Here is an 18,335-nt window from a genome sequence, read left to right on the forward strand (position 1 = left end):
TACTACAAACACTCAAGACCTGGAGGACAACACTGATGCAATAGTGACACTGCCTGTGGAACTTGCAAAGGCAATGATACCTGAAGCTGGGATATCACAAAACAGGGATCCCAAAGCCCAGGACTCCCTCTCCAAGGCAGCCCCACGGAGAGCACAGCTGGAGAAGACCTGAGCAACTTATTTGGAAAATCTCAAGGCACCATGCAATCCCAAGCTTTAGGACAGCATGGCAACTCAGGGTTTTATGTTTCTCAAGGGATGGATGAAGTATGTGGGATTAGCGAAGACAGGCAAAGCCTTACAAATGCATTTGTACTCAGACTGCCACTTCAAAACACTTTCACTGGCTGAGTTCTAACAAACCATGGTGCTCAGGTCTGCCAGAGGAGCACAAGAGGCTTCACATAAACGAACTCAGGGGACAAAGGAGATGTCTGTCTGTGTGTGCAAGAAGCATTGCTATTGCACAACGAAGGAGCGCTTAGGTGAGACTGAAAGAATTCAGTCAAACGCAACTTGGTTAGGTCTGTATTGACAACATACCAATCTTCTCAGACATCTGTCTTTTCTCTTTCTCTCTAGAAAATCTGGTCATGAGGGCAGCTTCAAGCACCAGTGAATTCGCTTCAGTGGTCTAGCACAAGTTTTGGTTAGACATTTCAGCGCTTTGATTTGAAAAATTATCTGTGACTGAGCATAACACCTTTGCAAGGTATTAAACATAGTGAACTACATCCACTCAGGTTTTTTTGCCCTTTCTTATTGCTGATGCTTGGGCTGCTGAAACGCTGTCAAGTGTGTTTACAGGCATTCATGAAAACAAGAAGACAAACAGTCACATTTAGAATTAGTGTTGTTCTGTAGAACCACAGCCCCTCCTCACCTTGAATCAGAGAAGAGGAGAAATGTACTCCTCCACAACCCTATGGCACCAGGGACTCTTCTGGAGCCAGCAGACACAGTTGCCTAAACTCATTTTCAAAGTTATGGTAAAACCATATTTACATGGAAACTAAGACTGAGGACCAGTTAGCTGTGTGGCAAATGCCAGACACAAAGAAGAATGGCAAGTCTTACAATAACCACTAAACAGTTGATTACCATCTCTAACAGGAAAGCACTTGACAAATGTGTTGATTTGCAGCCTATTTGTTGGACTTCAGGACAATTTATTACATGATATCTGGCTTTCACATCTCCCAGCTTAACACATCCTGAACTGCATCATCTTCACAGTGGGAAAACACCACAGGAAGAACAACCAGTACAATGTCCCTACTAGCATGTTGTAAAAGTTACCTAAACTTACACATTAGCATGCTGCATAATCCAAAACTAGACCGAGAGCAGAGTTATGACGCCAGAGCTTATTTTCATTTGTTGCTAGTCGGACTTTTACAAGTATTTATGAAGGTTAAAAAGAGAGCATCCAAATCAGATAGGAGAAATCATCTCAATGTTTCTTTCCTTTGGTAACGTAAATGCAACAAAAATCCACCAAAATTTCCTTCTCTTAATAGGTCATCTGGCTTCTGTATTATCACCACTAATTGCCTGACTGTTGTAGGGTAATTCCTTAGAAATGCGAAGCTGAAGACAATTAACTGGAACAGGGCAGGAAGGGAAGATTTAATTTCTACAGAATTTACTTTTTAGCGACAAGTTCTACAGGAGATGACATTTCTGGAGCAGCCATTGGCCCAAGGTAAAAATCTTCACAGACCAGGGAAAACACTGATTTATAACATCTAGGAAACACCTTGAGTCTCAAAAGCAACTCCTTGCTTCCTGTGCTTGGTAGGGGCAGAACAAGGGAGTAGAATCAAGCTTTTGAGACACTTTAGTGGACGCTCACATGCTAACAGGGGAATCCCTGCTGTATTTCCCTGGCAATTCATCCCTCTGAGGAAGAGAACTCCACTAAACAAGCTTACTAGGAGTAAATGCACATTATACACATAAAAACCCAGAAGTTTCCTTCACAAAAACTATGCTGAAGTGCATTAAGATCTCACAGTCCCAAAATTCAGTGAGTAAAGGCTTCCAGCTGGACCTCATCAACCTTATTGCAAAGTATTAGCAAAGCTTCTGACAAGCTTGCTGTTGGGAAACAGCAGTGTGTATCTGGTCAGTTATGCCTGTCAACCACTGCTAAGAGAACACATGGACCTGCAATCCAGGATGCTGCTTCAGTTGTTTGGGTTTTTTTCCTGACATCAGCAGAATCCCTGTTTTCAAAAGAAAAGGGTAGATACGCAAAAGATGTTGCAAAGGGAGCAATTCCCTTTCCTGTTTCCCAGCTATCTCTCCCTGCACAGTGGGCACAGGCAGTATGGTTAACCCCTCCTAGATAAGATTGTGCCCAGTCCTCACAGGCTGAACAAAGGCAGCTTCCTCTTGCTTTCAGAAGACTGTATGTGCAAAGCAAGCAACGTTGCTATTTGTGAGCATCATGATTTGATTTGACTTGAAGACCTGGACTGTATAAAGCAACAAAAAAAAAATAGGTTACTCATCAAGTTTTATTTTAAGTGATAGAATGTATCAGTATTAGAAGTAATGACGTTTGCTTGCAACCACCTGATACCAAGGCAAGTATTTTAGATGCCTGCAGCGTAACAGAAACAATACTCATGCAAATATTCTATCTTCTTACTGAAGCTTTAAGAGCCTTGGTACTGCGCCAGACAGCTCAAACACAGGAGGTTTTTCAATGCAACTCCTTGATATTTAATAGTGAGAGAGGAGCTGAATTGTACACTGATTAACATTCATAATAAATGCCATCCTTTCTCTTTCTATTCCCAATCAATCCCAATCTATTAACAAAGGAAGCAGATTGGCAAAACGTTTTCAGAAATGTCACAGACCTCAAAATGCCAACATGTGAATGTTTTCCTCTAATCTTGTATTTGTTTTCCTTCTCATAAGGATTTTTTCTTAATGTTTACTTATTTTTATTAATTTTGAATATTAAGGCCATGGAAGTTGTCCATGACAAAGGCAGTTAGCTATCCGCCTTCTCACTACAGATCTGTCTTGAAATTTTAGGGTTTGGGTGTTTTTATTGGGGGTAAGGGTGTGGTACCTTTTTTTTTTCCCTTACCCTAAAATCATGACAGAAATACAGAATGAAAAGGCAAATCCAGTGCCACACTGGAATCTTTCTAGATTATGAGAAACACATACTCTAAAAATATCCCCCGAAAGCACAAGCCGGAATACTGCTGTGATATGAGAGAAAAGCAGTGCTGCATTTCCTTCCTTACCTACCAGGCCTCTTTCAACTACTTGTTTCTCTACAAAACTTGGTAGCAGGATGTGGCTGAAACCCCCCTCACCTCTCCCCAAAAATAAACAGTGAGCTCTAGAAGAAAGAGCTGGTCACCATTCAAGTTCTCCTGTTTTGGTTTCTCCTTGGAATCAAGACTTGCTACGCTCAATTAAAACCAAGGGAAAGAAATGAGCATTATGTGAACGTTAGCAGGGATGAGAAAGAGCAAGGCTTGCACACTCTAGTTGCAGTATATATATCCTCAAGGTAAGAATCACTGCAGGTCAGAAACTCCCTGCCATGTCAGCTTAACTACTAAGGGCAGCAGGGACTTCTGAGGCAGGTTCAAGAAGTCCAGAGCAGATAGTTGCAGGGGTAGTTTGCACACTGGGACTTTGTTTTGGAGGCTCACTGTGAGGAATTTATTTCAGCCCTTGGAGCACCAGGCTTCACACCTCTTTTAAATATTTTCTTTTTGTTAATGGCTGGAGATAGCACTAACAAAAACGAGGAGCCAAGCAAAAAGACTTACAAAATTAGTGGTTAGAATAAACTGGGACTGAATTAGGAGCAGATTCACTAGGGAATTCCTGAAGTTTAAGGCCACAAATGAAAAGTGTTTACAAACTGAGACTCCTACAAACCTTACACACAAAAAGGAGGCTGAAATAAAGTGTTACTGTGTTTTCTTAACTGATTGAAAACCACATTTGTGTAATCAAATCTTTCGGCAAATTGTAAAACAGGTATCACTGTACTGGGGGATTTCTGGGGTTTTGTGATTTATTTTTAAAGAAAACTTACAAGTTCTGCGAGGGTGAGTCAGCAGCAGGAATGCACAGATACTTCATTCCCTGTAAAAAGTAGCAAAAAGGAATGAGAAGAAAAGATTCAGGTTAAACAAATTTATCTACTCAGGGACAAGTCCTGCTCGAGACTGATGCAATATTAATGACTTTTAGGCAGCAACACTATCATTCACACATGCATAGATTGTCTCTATACAGTCAGATTTTAAAACACTTCTTTTCACATCACCTTTGTTGCTAAGACACCAGCACATAGTGCTTAGTCATTCTTCTCTCAAGACCAAATAGTGAGCTTTTTAAAACAGAAGCATCTTTATTAAAAAGGTCTAAACCTCCTTCTGAAAATATAATTGCTGTAACATTTCTAGTAAAACTAAGTTATACGTTCTCCTGCCCTCCCCTTTCTCTGAACAGATGCTACAACCTGAAATTGTGATATGCAACTTCTTTTGATCCCATGCAATAATTTTTCTTTAAAGATGATAAACCAAACAAAATGCATTTCAAAGAAGAAACATGTTTGTGGTATGGATTTTGTCTTTTTTTTTTTGGGGGGGGGAATCTTCAAGAAGGACAACCATAAAACTCATACTTTTCTTCCACAATGTTAGCCTGTCTTTCTTAGTCGGCTATCATAAGTTCATAAGATCATTTAGGGAAATTAGATAACCATTTCTGATGCATTAAAAAATGTAACTGGGTATATTTAAAACAACACTATACTCATATTCTACTGCTTTGCATTGTCAACGTTCATTTTAACTGTCATTTTATTTTCAAAGCTTGCTTTGCTCCTATGACTGTTAAGAAACAGAACACTTCTGAAAGCATATTTAGCTGACTTCTCAAATAGGACTTCCAAGAATACAACTTGCAGCTCAGTCACACAAAAACTAAACCATTCACTGGAACTCTTTAGAATTATCTCAGATGTAGAGTTACAGATTCTCAGATGCACTTGTAAAGATAAGAATTCAAGCAAAAGGGTGACCATAAATCGCACCTTACCTTATCTTTTTGTAACAACGCACACCCCTGTAATAACCCCACATGTGCAACACCACACATGTAACGTCACACATTTATCTACAAGAGATCCTTTGCCAACGAGGTGGAACACAACATGTACCTACCAGGCATTTCGTCTGCCAGCTGGGAGGAGGGTAGGAATTTTCACTGCTCGAGTGTGATGGCTACCTGACGCAGCACCTCTTACAACACCTTTGCTTTGCTGGCTCAGAAAGCCTTCTTTATTTCCCCTACGCACACTTGGCTTCTTCACTTGCTATCTCACAACAAAGAGCAATCCCTTTTATAAGAGATCCTGACTCCCACACCGTGACACACCACCATGTTAATCCTCTGCAAGATGCATGAACTTTGCCACTATGTCAGAAAGGTTGTGGTGATACCTCGCCCCCATCTCTTCATCACCACTTACACATGGCATCAATTATTTTCTCAACCCAGCAGAACCCCTTCAAGACAGTGTCTTCTTCATAGCCACACAGATTTAAGAGCCTCCCCTGTCCCCAACGTGCTTTACCAGTCTTCCTCGCAGTCCACCCCCAGCATGCCACAGCCAGAGGAGAATTGCCTCTGTCTATGGCCTTCTGGTTTGGGGAAGGCAGAGTCAGAATGGGGAAGGCTCTGCAGACAATGCTTAGCATGAGACGAAGAAGCAGCAGTGCCTGAGGAGGGAGAAGGCGCCATCAGGACAGCATCAAGCCAGGGGCAGCAAACGTGGTATTTTGCATGAGAGCTGCATGGCAAAATGCAGCCAAGGGGAGAGAATAAGAATGAAGTCAGTTTGGAAGCCAAAGCAGCCTGTGGCCAGAAGCAACACAATCAGCAAGCAACAGTCCTTCTTGCCTTGTATGAGGAAAGGGGATGCCTGTTGTAGGAAACCAGGATGGCTCCACAGCCACAAGTTGATGCACAACAGCTTGCACAGACACATTCATTTAGAAAGACAATGTAGCAGTAATACATATATTGATACGCTGCTGAGCCAAGGACGAGAATTATATTGTGACAGATTAATTACGATAATGAGCACCTTGTATGACACATACAAGGTTTACCTCGGACACTAATATCACTTCAAGTGAGTCACTCCAGTAAAATGAGGGCCTGTGACCCGAAAGTAAATTTACATGCTATTCTTTCCCCAACTCCATGCCATTGAAAAACTGAAAATTGAGGGTAGGAGATAGGCTAACTCTGGAGCACAGTATGCCAGAAGGTTCGCTCCTCCAGCAAGTTGTTCAGCAGATTTCAGAAGCTATGGCACATGCTGAGTGCTTTTCACAGGCTGACTGTAGAGGGACTTTCAGATAATGTTCACTTTAAAAGCAGAAGTAGCACCAGCACAAGTTTAAGACCCACAGTGTTCTTTTTTTGTCATGGCTGGCTAGTTCCAACTACTGAAAGCAATCACGAAACTAGCCTGTGAGAGACCACACATGGTACTGAATGGCTCATCCAAAGCCTGATCCTGGGCATCTTCAGCACTTACAATTTCCAGTGAAGCCCACAGCACACTTTTCACTACTGTGCTCGCAAGTGCTCAGAATCAGCCTGTTAACCTTATTAATAAAGCTTCTCAGGCGGGAGATGGTTAAAGTTACTGGAATTTGGTATTTTGACCGATGCATGTCACCTGTGCTTTTGGAAGGTTGTGGTGATGGACTCCTCCCTGTGAGGAAATAATCACACACTCAACTCAGAAATAGTTAGAGGTGGGATTTCAAAAGTACTGTGCAGTGACCTAACCCAGCTCCCACAAAAATCAACAATGAAACTCTCAGTGACTTCGAACCAAACATAGTTTGGCGAGAGTTGGTAACTCCTGAGGATCCCACCCTACCATCGAGTTTTGCTTCTCTAGGTTGAAATAATAAATTATAATAACAGGATCAAATATCATTCATCATAATTGGATACCTGAAATACACCACCATCACAAGACTGTATGGGCCAGGTATTCATAAATGAGACTCATGATTTTTCATGTAGATATTCCTGCGTTAATTGCTGGAATTAGTTTTTTCTCACACACGCTGTATACACTTTCTTTTTTAAACGTATTAGCAATAGAAAAATACTTCATTACTGAACTCTGCTGTCTGTGGCTCTGTTTGAAAAAAACTACCCCAGGATCAAAATATTTGTATATTTGTGCCCCAAGATACTGCTGTCTTTCCTGTGCACATACCCTACAGATAAATTCGAAGAACTGTCCCAAGGGGACCTTTTGAAGCAGAACAATTAAAATCAAGCAAGCAAATAGCTACCTACAACATTTTAGATGCAGTACTAGCATGTAAGAAAGAGACATCACTACTTTATTACCTAGCAGTTTGTTTGCCATTCTGAAACTGCAAAGCATAAAAATGTTAGGTGGCAACAATCGCTGAAACAGCGACTAAAACAGAGTAAGCTAAATCAAAAGACTGTTGAAGAATCAGGCAGACCAGCTCCTAGTGAAAATTTCAAAAGGTTCCAAATTAGTAGCTAGTCAGCGGTTTCATTAAATAAACCTGAATCTGGCTGCAGATGCAATATCCCAAGGTGAACCAAATCTGCATATTAAAGATGGAAAAACAAATATAAATTTTATGTCAACTATATGGACGTATTTATTTATTTATTTATAAATTAACTATACTTCATTCCCTAGGAATGACAATTTCTAATAATTATATAGTGAAGGAAGGACAGAACAATTCAAAACAAGTATTGTACCGCTTCATCTACACACACTAAATTAGGTGCTACAGAATAGCTACTCATCCCAAAACATGGTATTTATTCAAAGCAAAGTGAAAAGCTTGCAAAGCTTAAAGACTGATGAAAAGAGAAATGCTATTTTAAATCCTATACGAAGTAATACATCCCCTTTATTTACTGAATACTGCTGATAATATGTGGTTATTCAAACATTTCAGCTGACAGCTATGTCAGTCATGTCGTATCTCTCCAAACACATTTTTTCCCAGATTACCCAATTAAAACAAAAAAATAAATAATCAATCCAACATTTTTAATTATACAGAATCTATGCAGGTTCTCAGGTAATAAAACATTACATGCATATGGAATGTGTACAGACTCAAGCTCCTAGGTCAATGAGATGGTGAACAATTACATGCTTTTTCCTGCTTATTTCAATTCACTACTACTTTCCACTTGTTACTTTTAATCATTGCTCACTTTCCTTTCTTCATCAATCACTCTTACCACCAAACATCTCTACCTTCCAACACACACACACACACACACACACTCTTCTCTAAACTTTTTGCTTATTATTCATATGGTGATCCTAACTGATGCCCTCATCAAATAAAAGCAGCACTCCCATTTCTTTTGGTGTATTTATCCTGAGGACATTGTCCCCCCAAAAAATCAGTAAAATAAAATATAATTTACTTTTTTGTTTTCTGTTTCAGCAGAGTAACCACCAAAACTAGATTTCTGTCTCTCTTAGGCCCTGAAACTAAGTGCTACAGTTAAACCGATACAGTGAGAGCTAACAAAACTAGAGCAAGTATTCTGATTTCAAGATTGTCAAAGCTGAAACAAGCGAGAGTTAAGTAAAATTTCTAAAATTCACTGTTATTTGAGAAACAACAACAGAACCTGCACAATTTCATCACAAATTCTGGAATTAGTAAGTCAGTTCTGCTGCAGTGACTATTAAGGTATTAAAACCAGATTTAGATGCATATATACATATGCAGAGGTATTACACTAAGTTAAGGTATTCATGGAATTGCAGTAATTTTCAAATTTCTAATTATTTTAGAGGTCAATCTACTAAAGTTAGAAATGGAACAGTTTTCTCACATTTGGAAAAGTCAGCAAAACTAAAGAACAAGACTTTCCCAATATCATTAGCTTTTAAAAAAGATAAATCTTTGTTATTAAATCCAGTATTTCATTCAGTGCTCAGGACTGTAACAGTCTAGTTTAAGGAAAACTCTGTTTCTATTCTACTTACCTATAACCTATTTAAAAAACCTCCAACTTCATTTTAACTGAACTTGTCAAAACTGGCATTTAGATTTTTGAGCACACACAGATTTAATTGCACAGTACCGAGAATGATTTCAGCTCTGAACTGGATAAAGTACAAAAAGTAGTGTGAGACAAATACAACACTTACAGGGATGGTTGTTCCTCTGCAATGACCAAAGATATTCTGGAGTCATTAAGAATGATACGCAGTTTGATTACACCCTAAATTATACTAACATACAGTTTATATGGGAAAGAAAACTGTCGAGCGATTTTTATATAAAACGGAGTACTCTAGGAAAACATTCTGCATGAGAATAAGGACTAAAAATGCCACTCATTATTTCATGTTTAGTGGGTTTACCAACTAATGTTTTTACAGACATTTTTCAGAACACTGTCTCCTCCACTGCTGTATATACATTCATGAGGTTCTAGTTAGCACTGGAAGCCTGAATCTAGAATTTCAGATGTTAAAAGGTGAGGAGAGGGACAAAGAACCTCAAATTACAAAATTTCTACTCTCCGAGGGCGGGGGGGGGGGAAGGGTCTGTAGAAAAAAAAAAAAGTTTAAAAAGAGCAGGATTGTATTTTTGGCATTACACTTCTCTATTTACATTTATGTAAAGATACCATCAACGACTTCCAAGAAATTTTTTTTAAACATAACCCCCTAAACTTAAATTTGTGAACCGAGATGCAAATAGAAAACCTCCAGCACCTGGTAAGTTCTTTCAGGTTAGTCAAAAACCATGTGTTAATTTGAGTCGTCACATCAACAGATGAGGACAGGAGGACTTATTTTTGTTTAGGGGCATTTCAGCAGAAAGGCTAAAGTGGGAAACAGCCAGCACAAAGCTTCCTCAAGCCAAACCAACAAGAGTTTATAAAGGGTTTTGTCCAGTAATGCACCAAACTGAACCTGCTAAACTGAAAACCGTTCAACCGTTTGTTTGTCCTTTCAGTTACTTTCTGTAGCAATCACGATTAGTGCTGATTTTATTAATGACTCATAGAAAATGCATTTTTGTTTCAACCAAAAAACAACCACTAATTGACTTTAGTGAACAACACACTTAGGCTTGGTTTTGAAAAATATTGTAAATGAAATTGCAATTACATGAACAATACGAACAGCAGCAAATGGGATGCTCTTGCAGAATTTATACATTTGGTTTGTGTTATCAGGAATAATACATTACTTTTTACAAGTCACGAGTTTTTTGCATTGTTGGTTCATGGTTTTCTTAGGAAGTAGTCTCAGTGACACTTCTGAAAAGCTCATTATTATTAAGGCTGGAATGTGCCATCATAAATATAAAGTGTCATGTTAAAGCCCTTGTTCCCCCTCTCTCCTCTCTAAAATTATAAGAGAGAAATGTTGAAGACTTAAGGATTTTATTTTACTTGCATGGAGAGCTGTACTTATTATTTCTAATTCTAACCCTGAATTGCAATTCTAACTTGGCTCATCTGAAGGAATGCAGAGTGTGAGAAAACACTAATGAATTTGTATTAAATTGTGGTTTATCTCCTTTAGGTCACATTAAGAATATTTACAGAACTACATACTTCAGCTGAGAGGAAGGACTTTGTTAATCTCCCTTGACTACATGACTTATTCAAGACCCTAAGCATGTCAGGGCATATCTAACATCTGAGCACTACCTATCACACTTCATCCCTGAACTCTCAAGGGGATCTCTGAGTACAAAATAAAACAATATATCCCAACCGCCTCTTTCTTTAAGGGAATGCTGCAATATGATTACTCCCCCTCTGGAATACACTCACATTACTTTTTACAAGGGCACGTAGTGACAGGATAAGGGAGAATAGCTTCAAACTGAAAGAGGGCAAGTTTAGATTATGTATTAGAAAGAAATTTGTGAGGATGAGGAGACACTGGAACAGCTTGCCCAGAGAGGCTATGGATGCCCCATCCCTGGAAGTGTTCAAGGCCAGGTTGGATGGTCTAGTGGAAGGTGATCCTGCCCAACGATGGCAGGGGAGGAGGAACTAGGTGATCTTTAAGGTCCCTTTCTATAAAAACCATTCTATGATTCTGTGATTAGAAGCATGGTCTAACACACTCTCCACATCATGTTCTCTGCATGAGCAGGTCAGAGCACTTGTCCTTGTTCTGGTTAACACCGCATCCAAGCAAAAAGAAACACCAGGCATTTACTAGTCTAAACATCTCTCGTGCAAACAGCTCACTACTGAAAGCTTCAAACAGTCCTCATCCTCTCCTCGCTGCCACTATAGGAATGTGCTTCCCTTGGCATAGCTCTTGTGTGATGAGCAATTCAAACTGTGAACTAATTTAGTGTATTACCAAAGCAGCCTCTGCCAAGGGTACCCCATGATGAAGGCCTGGCCTGACACACTTTAAAAGCTGCTTTGTGGAAGTCTGTTGGTGGCTTCTTAGTGGGCTACCGATGTCATTTTTGAAAAATTAGTCAGAGCTCCCAACTTCACAGGCAGAACCAATGCCAGACAGGGCATTACTTTAAATTAGAATTGTCTGGTGCCGCTACACCTGAAAGAAAAATGGTAGCTTTTTTGCTCAGCATGGTCTTCTGAAACGTCTCATAAGGGGAAACCCTTACCATGAAAAGGCAGTGAAACACCATAGAAGAAAGTTAAGGTTTTTGTTAGAAAAAGTGCTTGTGCGCTTTCTCTTGAAGTTAGCACAACAGCTGAAAATCAACAGCTTCTAACATTCGTGATATAAGAGTTCAGTGCCATGGATGGAAATACTACAGTCCGACAACTAAATGATTAATTTGTAGAGCCGATATTTATACAACTGCAGTGACCTTGCTATATGATATCAGCAACTCTGATTTTGAAGGCTGTCTTGCTATCTTCCTCTTTAACAGTTTCTGTAAGTCTTTAGGTTGGATACTGATGATAGCAGAGCCTGTGCAGAGAACATGATGCCCAGCCATAACCCAGCAGAGACTTCACTCCTCATGTCATCAAGATGCAATCTGCATATATGAAAGGCCTCCTACAGTTCAAGACTTCTGCATGCTACCCAATAACGTAACACGGTTTTAACAGTTTTCACCTGCTGAGCAGCATCTGTCTAGAATAAGCTTTTTTTTTAAAAAAAAGTATGGCTGATTGGTTTCCCAGTTTTTCCCCTATTTAGTTATTTTGTGTTGAGCAGTGATGCTTCTGAGTCCAGACAAATTCTTTCTCTGCAGAGAAGGACTTGGCGATGCTGGTGTATGAAAAGCTCAACACAGCCCAGCAATTTGCACTTGCAGCCCAGAAAGCCACCAAGATGTTTAGAGGGAAGGAGCACCTCTCCTATGAGGAAAGGCTGAGAGAATTGGGATTGTTCAGACTGGAGAAGAGAAGGCTTTGGGGTGCCCTAATTGTGGCCTTCCACTACATGAAGAGAGTCTACAAGAAAAAAGGAGAAGGACTTTTACAAGAGCATGTAGTGACAAGACAAGGGAGAATGACTTCAGGCTAAGAGAGAGTAGGTGTAGATTGGATATTAGGGAGAAATTCTTTACTATGAGGATGGTGAGGCACTGGGCTGTGGATGCCCCATCCCTGGAATTGTTCAAGGCCAGGCTGGATGGGGCTCTGAGCAACCTGGTCTAGTAAAAGGTGTCCCTGTCCATGGCAGGGGGTTGGAACTAGATGATCTTTAAGGTCCCCTTCCAACCCAAACCATTCTATGAATCTATGATTACAGAACAAAGCACTAAAGTAGCTTTCAGCACTTCCAAAATTATCAGCTGGGGGAATGGGGGGGCATAAATTTTTCCTTTTTGTTTTAGCACAGGGTAATTCCTGTTACACACACACAAAAAATGTGAAATCAATCCAGAAAGTGCAGTCATGAGAGAAAGAAGTTTTCTTTCTATTACCAGTTTCCCCAGACTGGTGATGGAATGAAAGAATTACAGAACTTAAAGAAAATGAGGCAAAAAGTTCCCTGACAGTAAACATTAAGTGCTAATAGTAGATATGATACATTTCTATAGTCAAAACCAAAATAGCTGCAAAAATACTATCCACAAACTATGCCAAGCAGATTACTTGCATTGTGCGACAGCTGCCAGTTCAGTTCTTCTATAACAATTCAGTTTGCTTTCCTTTTCTAAAAGAACTGCATATGAATAGTCTAAAGATCATCTGTAAACACACAAAACTATCAAGCTCAACTAAAACTGCATTAAGATTTACAAAATACAGCTGGACTTGAAAAATATGAAATGAGATTCCAGATCTAATGCAAGCTGATATGAAAGTATTATCTATATTAGATCCACAGGCTCTGACCATTTGATCTTAGAAACATTTCTCAGGTTTTTATAGATGTTCAGCCATTTAGCTCTTCACTTTCCTACACAGGTCTGGATTTACCAGACAGTCACACTTTTTTTTTAAATTCATAATCTTGATCCAGCACTTCCTCTTGTGATTTCCCCAGCTGCAAGCTGCTCATTCTTAACACCTTATAAAACAGATATTTCACAGCATTCAGCAGAAATAAAACAGGAGCAGATAACTTACACAGCTTCACCATAGCATCTTTATTTTTCTACGACTTCTCTTCCTCACACTTACTGGTTTTGTTCCAGTTACAGCATCTTTTCATTGCATGTATTCTACTCATGCATTTGACTGTTTACTCAGGGAGTATGAAAGATTGTTCTAAAAGATTATCACAGAGTTTTTTAACTCTGCTCTTCCCTTTCAGTTCAGCTCCTTAGACACTGAGTATTTGAAACCCTATTTCTACTCTGATAAAAATTTTAGAATTTGCAAGGAAAAAATATCTAAACTTCTTTATAAGACAACCTGGCTAAGAAGTTCTTTATTTCCAAAGACACAGTTCATTTAAGTTGTGCCGTCTGCACAAGCTAACAGACTGGACAAGAAAGGTCATAGAATCATAAAATATGCTGAGTTGGAAGGGTCTCATCAGGATCATTGAGTCCAACTTCTGGTTTTGCATAGGACACCCCAGGAATCATACTGTGTGCCTGAGAGCATTGTCCAAACGCTTCTTGAACTCAGACAGGCTGGGTGCTGTGACCACCTCCCTGGGGAGCCTGTTTCAGTACTCAACCACCCCCTGGGTGAAAAACTTTTTCCTGATATCCAACCTAAATCTCCCTTGACTCAGCTTCATGCCATTTCCTCAGGTCCTGTCACTGGTCACAAGAGTGAAGAGATCAGTACCTGCCCCTCCTCTTCCTCTCATGAGGAAGTTGTAGATTGCCATGAGGTTTCCCCTCAGTCTCCTCTTCACCAGGCTGAACAGACCAAGTGACCTCAGCCACTTCTCATACAGCTTCACCTCGAGACCCTTTACGATCTTCGTAGCCCTCCTTTGGACACTCTCTAATGGCTTTTTATCTTTTCTTAACTGTGGTGCCCAAAATTGCACACAGCTGTTCAGTCAGCAATTAGCTCTTCTCTGCCTTCCCCATCCCTCCACCCACCTACCATATCAACATTTTTATTTAAGTAGTCATCAATTCAGGAAAAAAGAGGGGAAAACCAGTGCTCTGCATGTACCAGATTAAGCTGATATTATTAATGACATCAGAATACAAAGAAAAAACAAACAGATAACTGTCCTCTGAGGGTGCTCTGGTTAACTAGGTAGAGTGATGAGGAAAAAAATCAACATATTGAAAATAAAAACAAAACAAATATTCTGTAGCAATAGAAAACAAAGAAAGAAAACTGACCTGCACACAGAAGCAGTACAAATGCAAAAAGCTACTCTTAACGCAGTTTGTCATAGAGTGAACAACAGAAAGCTTCAGTGGGAAGAGACAGTACAGGAACGCACCCATAAACTCTTACTGATTTAAGATCTGCATTAGTGTGATCGTTACAATGTCTGAGTGCTGTGTACAAAGCTTCCTGCAACGCAGCAGTAGTCAGTTTGACAATGATAATGCTATAAGTAAATTAATGCCAAAGGACTCCACAACCACAGGTGACTGCTAATGGGATTCATACATTTACTAGATCAAACCTGTGGTGCAGGTCAAGAGCAGCAGTAACATTACTGGTTACTGACAAATGTGTGGTGGACTGTGTGAAAGAAGCTGGTAGTTTCAGTCCATTTTGTGACTGATGGACAGGTGTCTGCAATGCACAAAACAGTCACCACAATCGTTACCTCAAAGTGTCTCAGACAGACCAAGGACTGTGAGCAAAGCTCAAAGACCTCTGTATGCAAGAAAACCCACCATTGCCTCTGGAAATATATTTCAGCAATTACTAACCCTCATGGTTACTTCCAGTCAAAAACTGTGACTTGTCACTTGCTAGCCACAATGGCACACAGTTCTGAGGTGGGTTTTCTACCTGGGGACCCAGAGAATCCCTATCCATCCCTGCCTCTGGCCATAATCCCTCTCTGGGGGTCTGAGCACTCATCTGACCAGAAGAACTCCTGGCAACTCTCCCTCCCCCAGAACTCATGCTGCACTCCTCACTGTGCTACACACAGCAATTGCTGCCTGCTCTAACAGGTTCACATTCTTCCTGTCCTGGGGACCTCAGAGCTGCGCACAATACCCCAGGTGTGGTCTCACCAAAGAGGAGAATAGGGGCAGAATCACCTCCCTCAACCTGCTGGCCACGCTGCTTTTGATGTAGCCCAGAATACAATTGGTTTTCTGGGTTGCAAACACACATTGCTGGCTCATGTCCAGCCTCTCATTCACCAGCACCCCAACTCCTTCTCCACATGGCCGTTCTCGATCTGTTCATCCCCCAGCCTGTGTTGATATCAGGGGCTGCCCTGACCCAGTTGCAGCACCTTGCACTTGGTCTTGTTAAATCTCATGAGGTTCCAAAAGGCCCACTTCTTGAGCTTGTCCAGGTCTCTCTGGATGGCATCCCATCCTTCAGGTGTGTCAACCACACCACTCATCTTGGTACCACCTGCAAATTTGCTGACAGTACACTCAGTTCCACTGTCTATGTCACTGATGAAGATACTGAACATGACTGGTTCCAATACAGACTCCTGAGGGGCACCACTCATGACTCATCTCCATCTGGACACAGCTATTGACCACTACTCTCTGGATGAGACCATCTAACCAACTCATCCACCACAGTCCAGCCACTAAATCTGTATCTCTCCTGTATAGAGAAGGATGTTGTGGGGGACCATGTCAAAGGCCTTACAGAAGTCCAGACAGATGACAACCTGTTGGACGGATCAAACAGGTCACTGCCAGACACACTATTATTTAAAGCACACTTGGAGACGTTTCCTTATCTACCTTTCAGTGTCTCACATTCTGAACAGATATTTTAAATCCTGAACTCCTGAGAAATAGAATAGAAAGCAGGTGGCAAGAAACCTAATTATTCTCCTCTGTATATGGCTTTTGTGTGGATTTATAAAACATCTGTGACTGTTCCATGAGCAGCCATCCAAAGTGCTCTAGAGGAGCCAACTTGATTCACCAAGGCTACTGCCTCTGTGCCTCTACAGAAGCACACATGGTGCTGTTGGACACCATTCTTACTCATTTCACCTGAAATAACACACCTTGTTCATACAGCATGCAGTCCTTTCTCTTGGACATGCTACCAGTTACCTACAGGGTTTTTTGTGAGATAGGCATATATATCACAGAAACCCAGACAGCCAAAAAAGGCCAAATTCTCTCTGTTGACAAGTTACTAAAACACTACTGGCTTTTCAATGTCTAAAAATGCTTACCTTCCTTAGCTTGCACAGAAAGCTTTGTCTCTTAAAGTATTTGTAGCATTTCCTACAGGCTGACTAGGAAGTACTTGAGATAAAATACTGCTTGCAAAAGACAAAGGCAACTACCACAGTTGAAGAAAAGGCAGCTTTTTACAGGTGATCAGCATTCATGTAAATACATACACATAAAATAGGGAATCTCAGCCAAGAGATATTCTCTTATCACTGCAATTGCATGTTTAAAGGTCCAAATAACATCAAATGAGTTTTTGAACACAAATGTAGTCACTCCATGAGTGAAATCTGAGGAGAAAGGTGATGAGGGATACACATAGGGAAAGCATTCCCATTTTATTCCAGTAGACATGAGAACAGTCCTCAAACACAATGAGGATCCACAAACTGAAAACAAACCTACCTACAACCTGGCAAGGATGCAAATAACAAAGGAAGTAACAAAGCCTAATAGAAGTTTTCTAGGCTGTTGTTCCTAAACAGAAGCATTCAGTTGCAAACAATCACCACAGTAAGACCATGGCTGATAAAGTAATTAAAATTAACTCAGCTCCCAAACAAGCAGAATTTGAAATCCTGCCACTACTTTAGGAACTGAGGAGAAGTTTTAACAGTTCTTTTCCAGACCACCATCACATAAAGGACTATACTGCATGCTGAGAAAATCAAAGACACAGTCGGAGAAGGGGTGATTAAAGCAGATTCATCTTCAACCAGCCACTGCTTGTTCCTGCGACACTAACTTTTGTGACACTGTTACAAACCAGATTGGGAACAGATCTGGGTAAATATAATCTTTCATGGCTTTTGTGGCAGTATCTAGAGGAAGAAATGGTGACTCGGTTATATTTAACTCTCAAAAGCTCCCGGATCTCTTTACCATGCAGCCTCACAAACAGATGCACCACCATTAAGTACGGAGGTGGTGTGTGGGCTGCCAAAACCACCACCACCACCAGAAACACTGGCCTGAGGCTGCAGCTGATCTGTGCCATAATTAGTCTCCCTACTTATCTAATCATGATAAAACAAAACAATCTTCTATTCATTTTAAAGACCAGCACCCTACAGGCAACATTATATCTCCCTCACTCAGTTTATCTCTTCAACTAAGAGCACTCATGAAATTCAGTCTATTTCAGACTTAACAAGCATCAGGCACAGCAGAAGTCAAATAGACAGTATAACAAAGTTAACACCTAAAGCTCTGGTCCAGCATATTTATAAGTTCAAAGTCAACCCTGAATTCATCGTTACCTTGATATGGGTTTTGATTGTGATATACGCTTTTTGTTTGGCTTACCTATTGACTTGCCTGGGACAGGAGGAAATTCTATAGTTTAAGGACTGAATTCACTAGAGACTTTTTACGTGAGAATGAAAAGCAGACATTCCCAGCAGCATACGGGGGGGGGGGGGTAACATCAGCAAGTGCCTTACCGGCTATTTTTCCATATTTCATGAGAAGTAGAAGGAACGAAAAAATTTTAGGGGA

The 18,335-nt window shown here is 40.5% G+C and overlaps 1 protein-coding gene across 3 annotated transcripts in view; it reads right to left on the bottom strand.

Annotated features, from left to right (window-relative positions):
• DUSP22 (dual specificity phosphatase 22) overlaps positions 1-18,335 on the bottom strand; it is a 54,309-nt gene that overhangs the window by 9,699 nt on the left and 26,275 nt on the right. For all 3 annotated transcript variants that reach the window (XM_027682761.1, XM_027682781.1, XM_027682770.1), the window contains one exon: positions 4,079-4,128. In XM_027682761.1, the coding sequence (XP_027538562.1) occupies positions 4,079-4,128 (50 nt within the window). The remainder of the gene's footprint in view (positions 1-4,078; positions 4,129-18,335) is intronic.

Source organism: Neopelma chrysocephalum, unplaced genomic scaffold, assembly GCF_003984885.1.
Source record: "Neopelma chrysocephalum unplaced genomic scaffold, ASM398488v2 Primary Assembly neopelma1_22b, whole genome shotgun sequence".
NCBI lineage: Eukaryota > Metazoa > Chordata > Aves > Passeriformes > Pipridae > Neopelma > Neopelma chrysocephalum.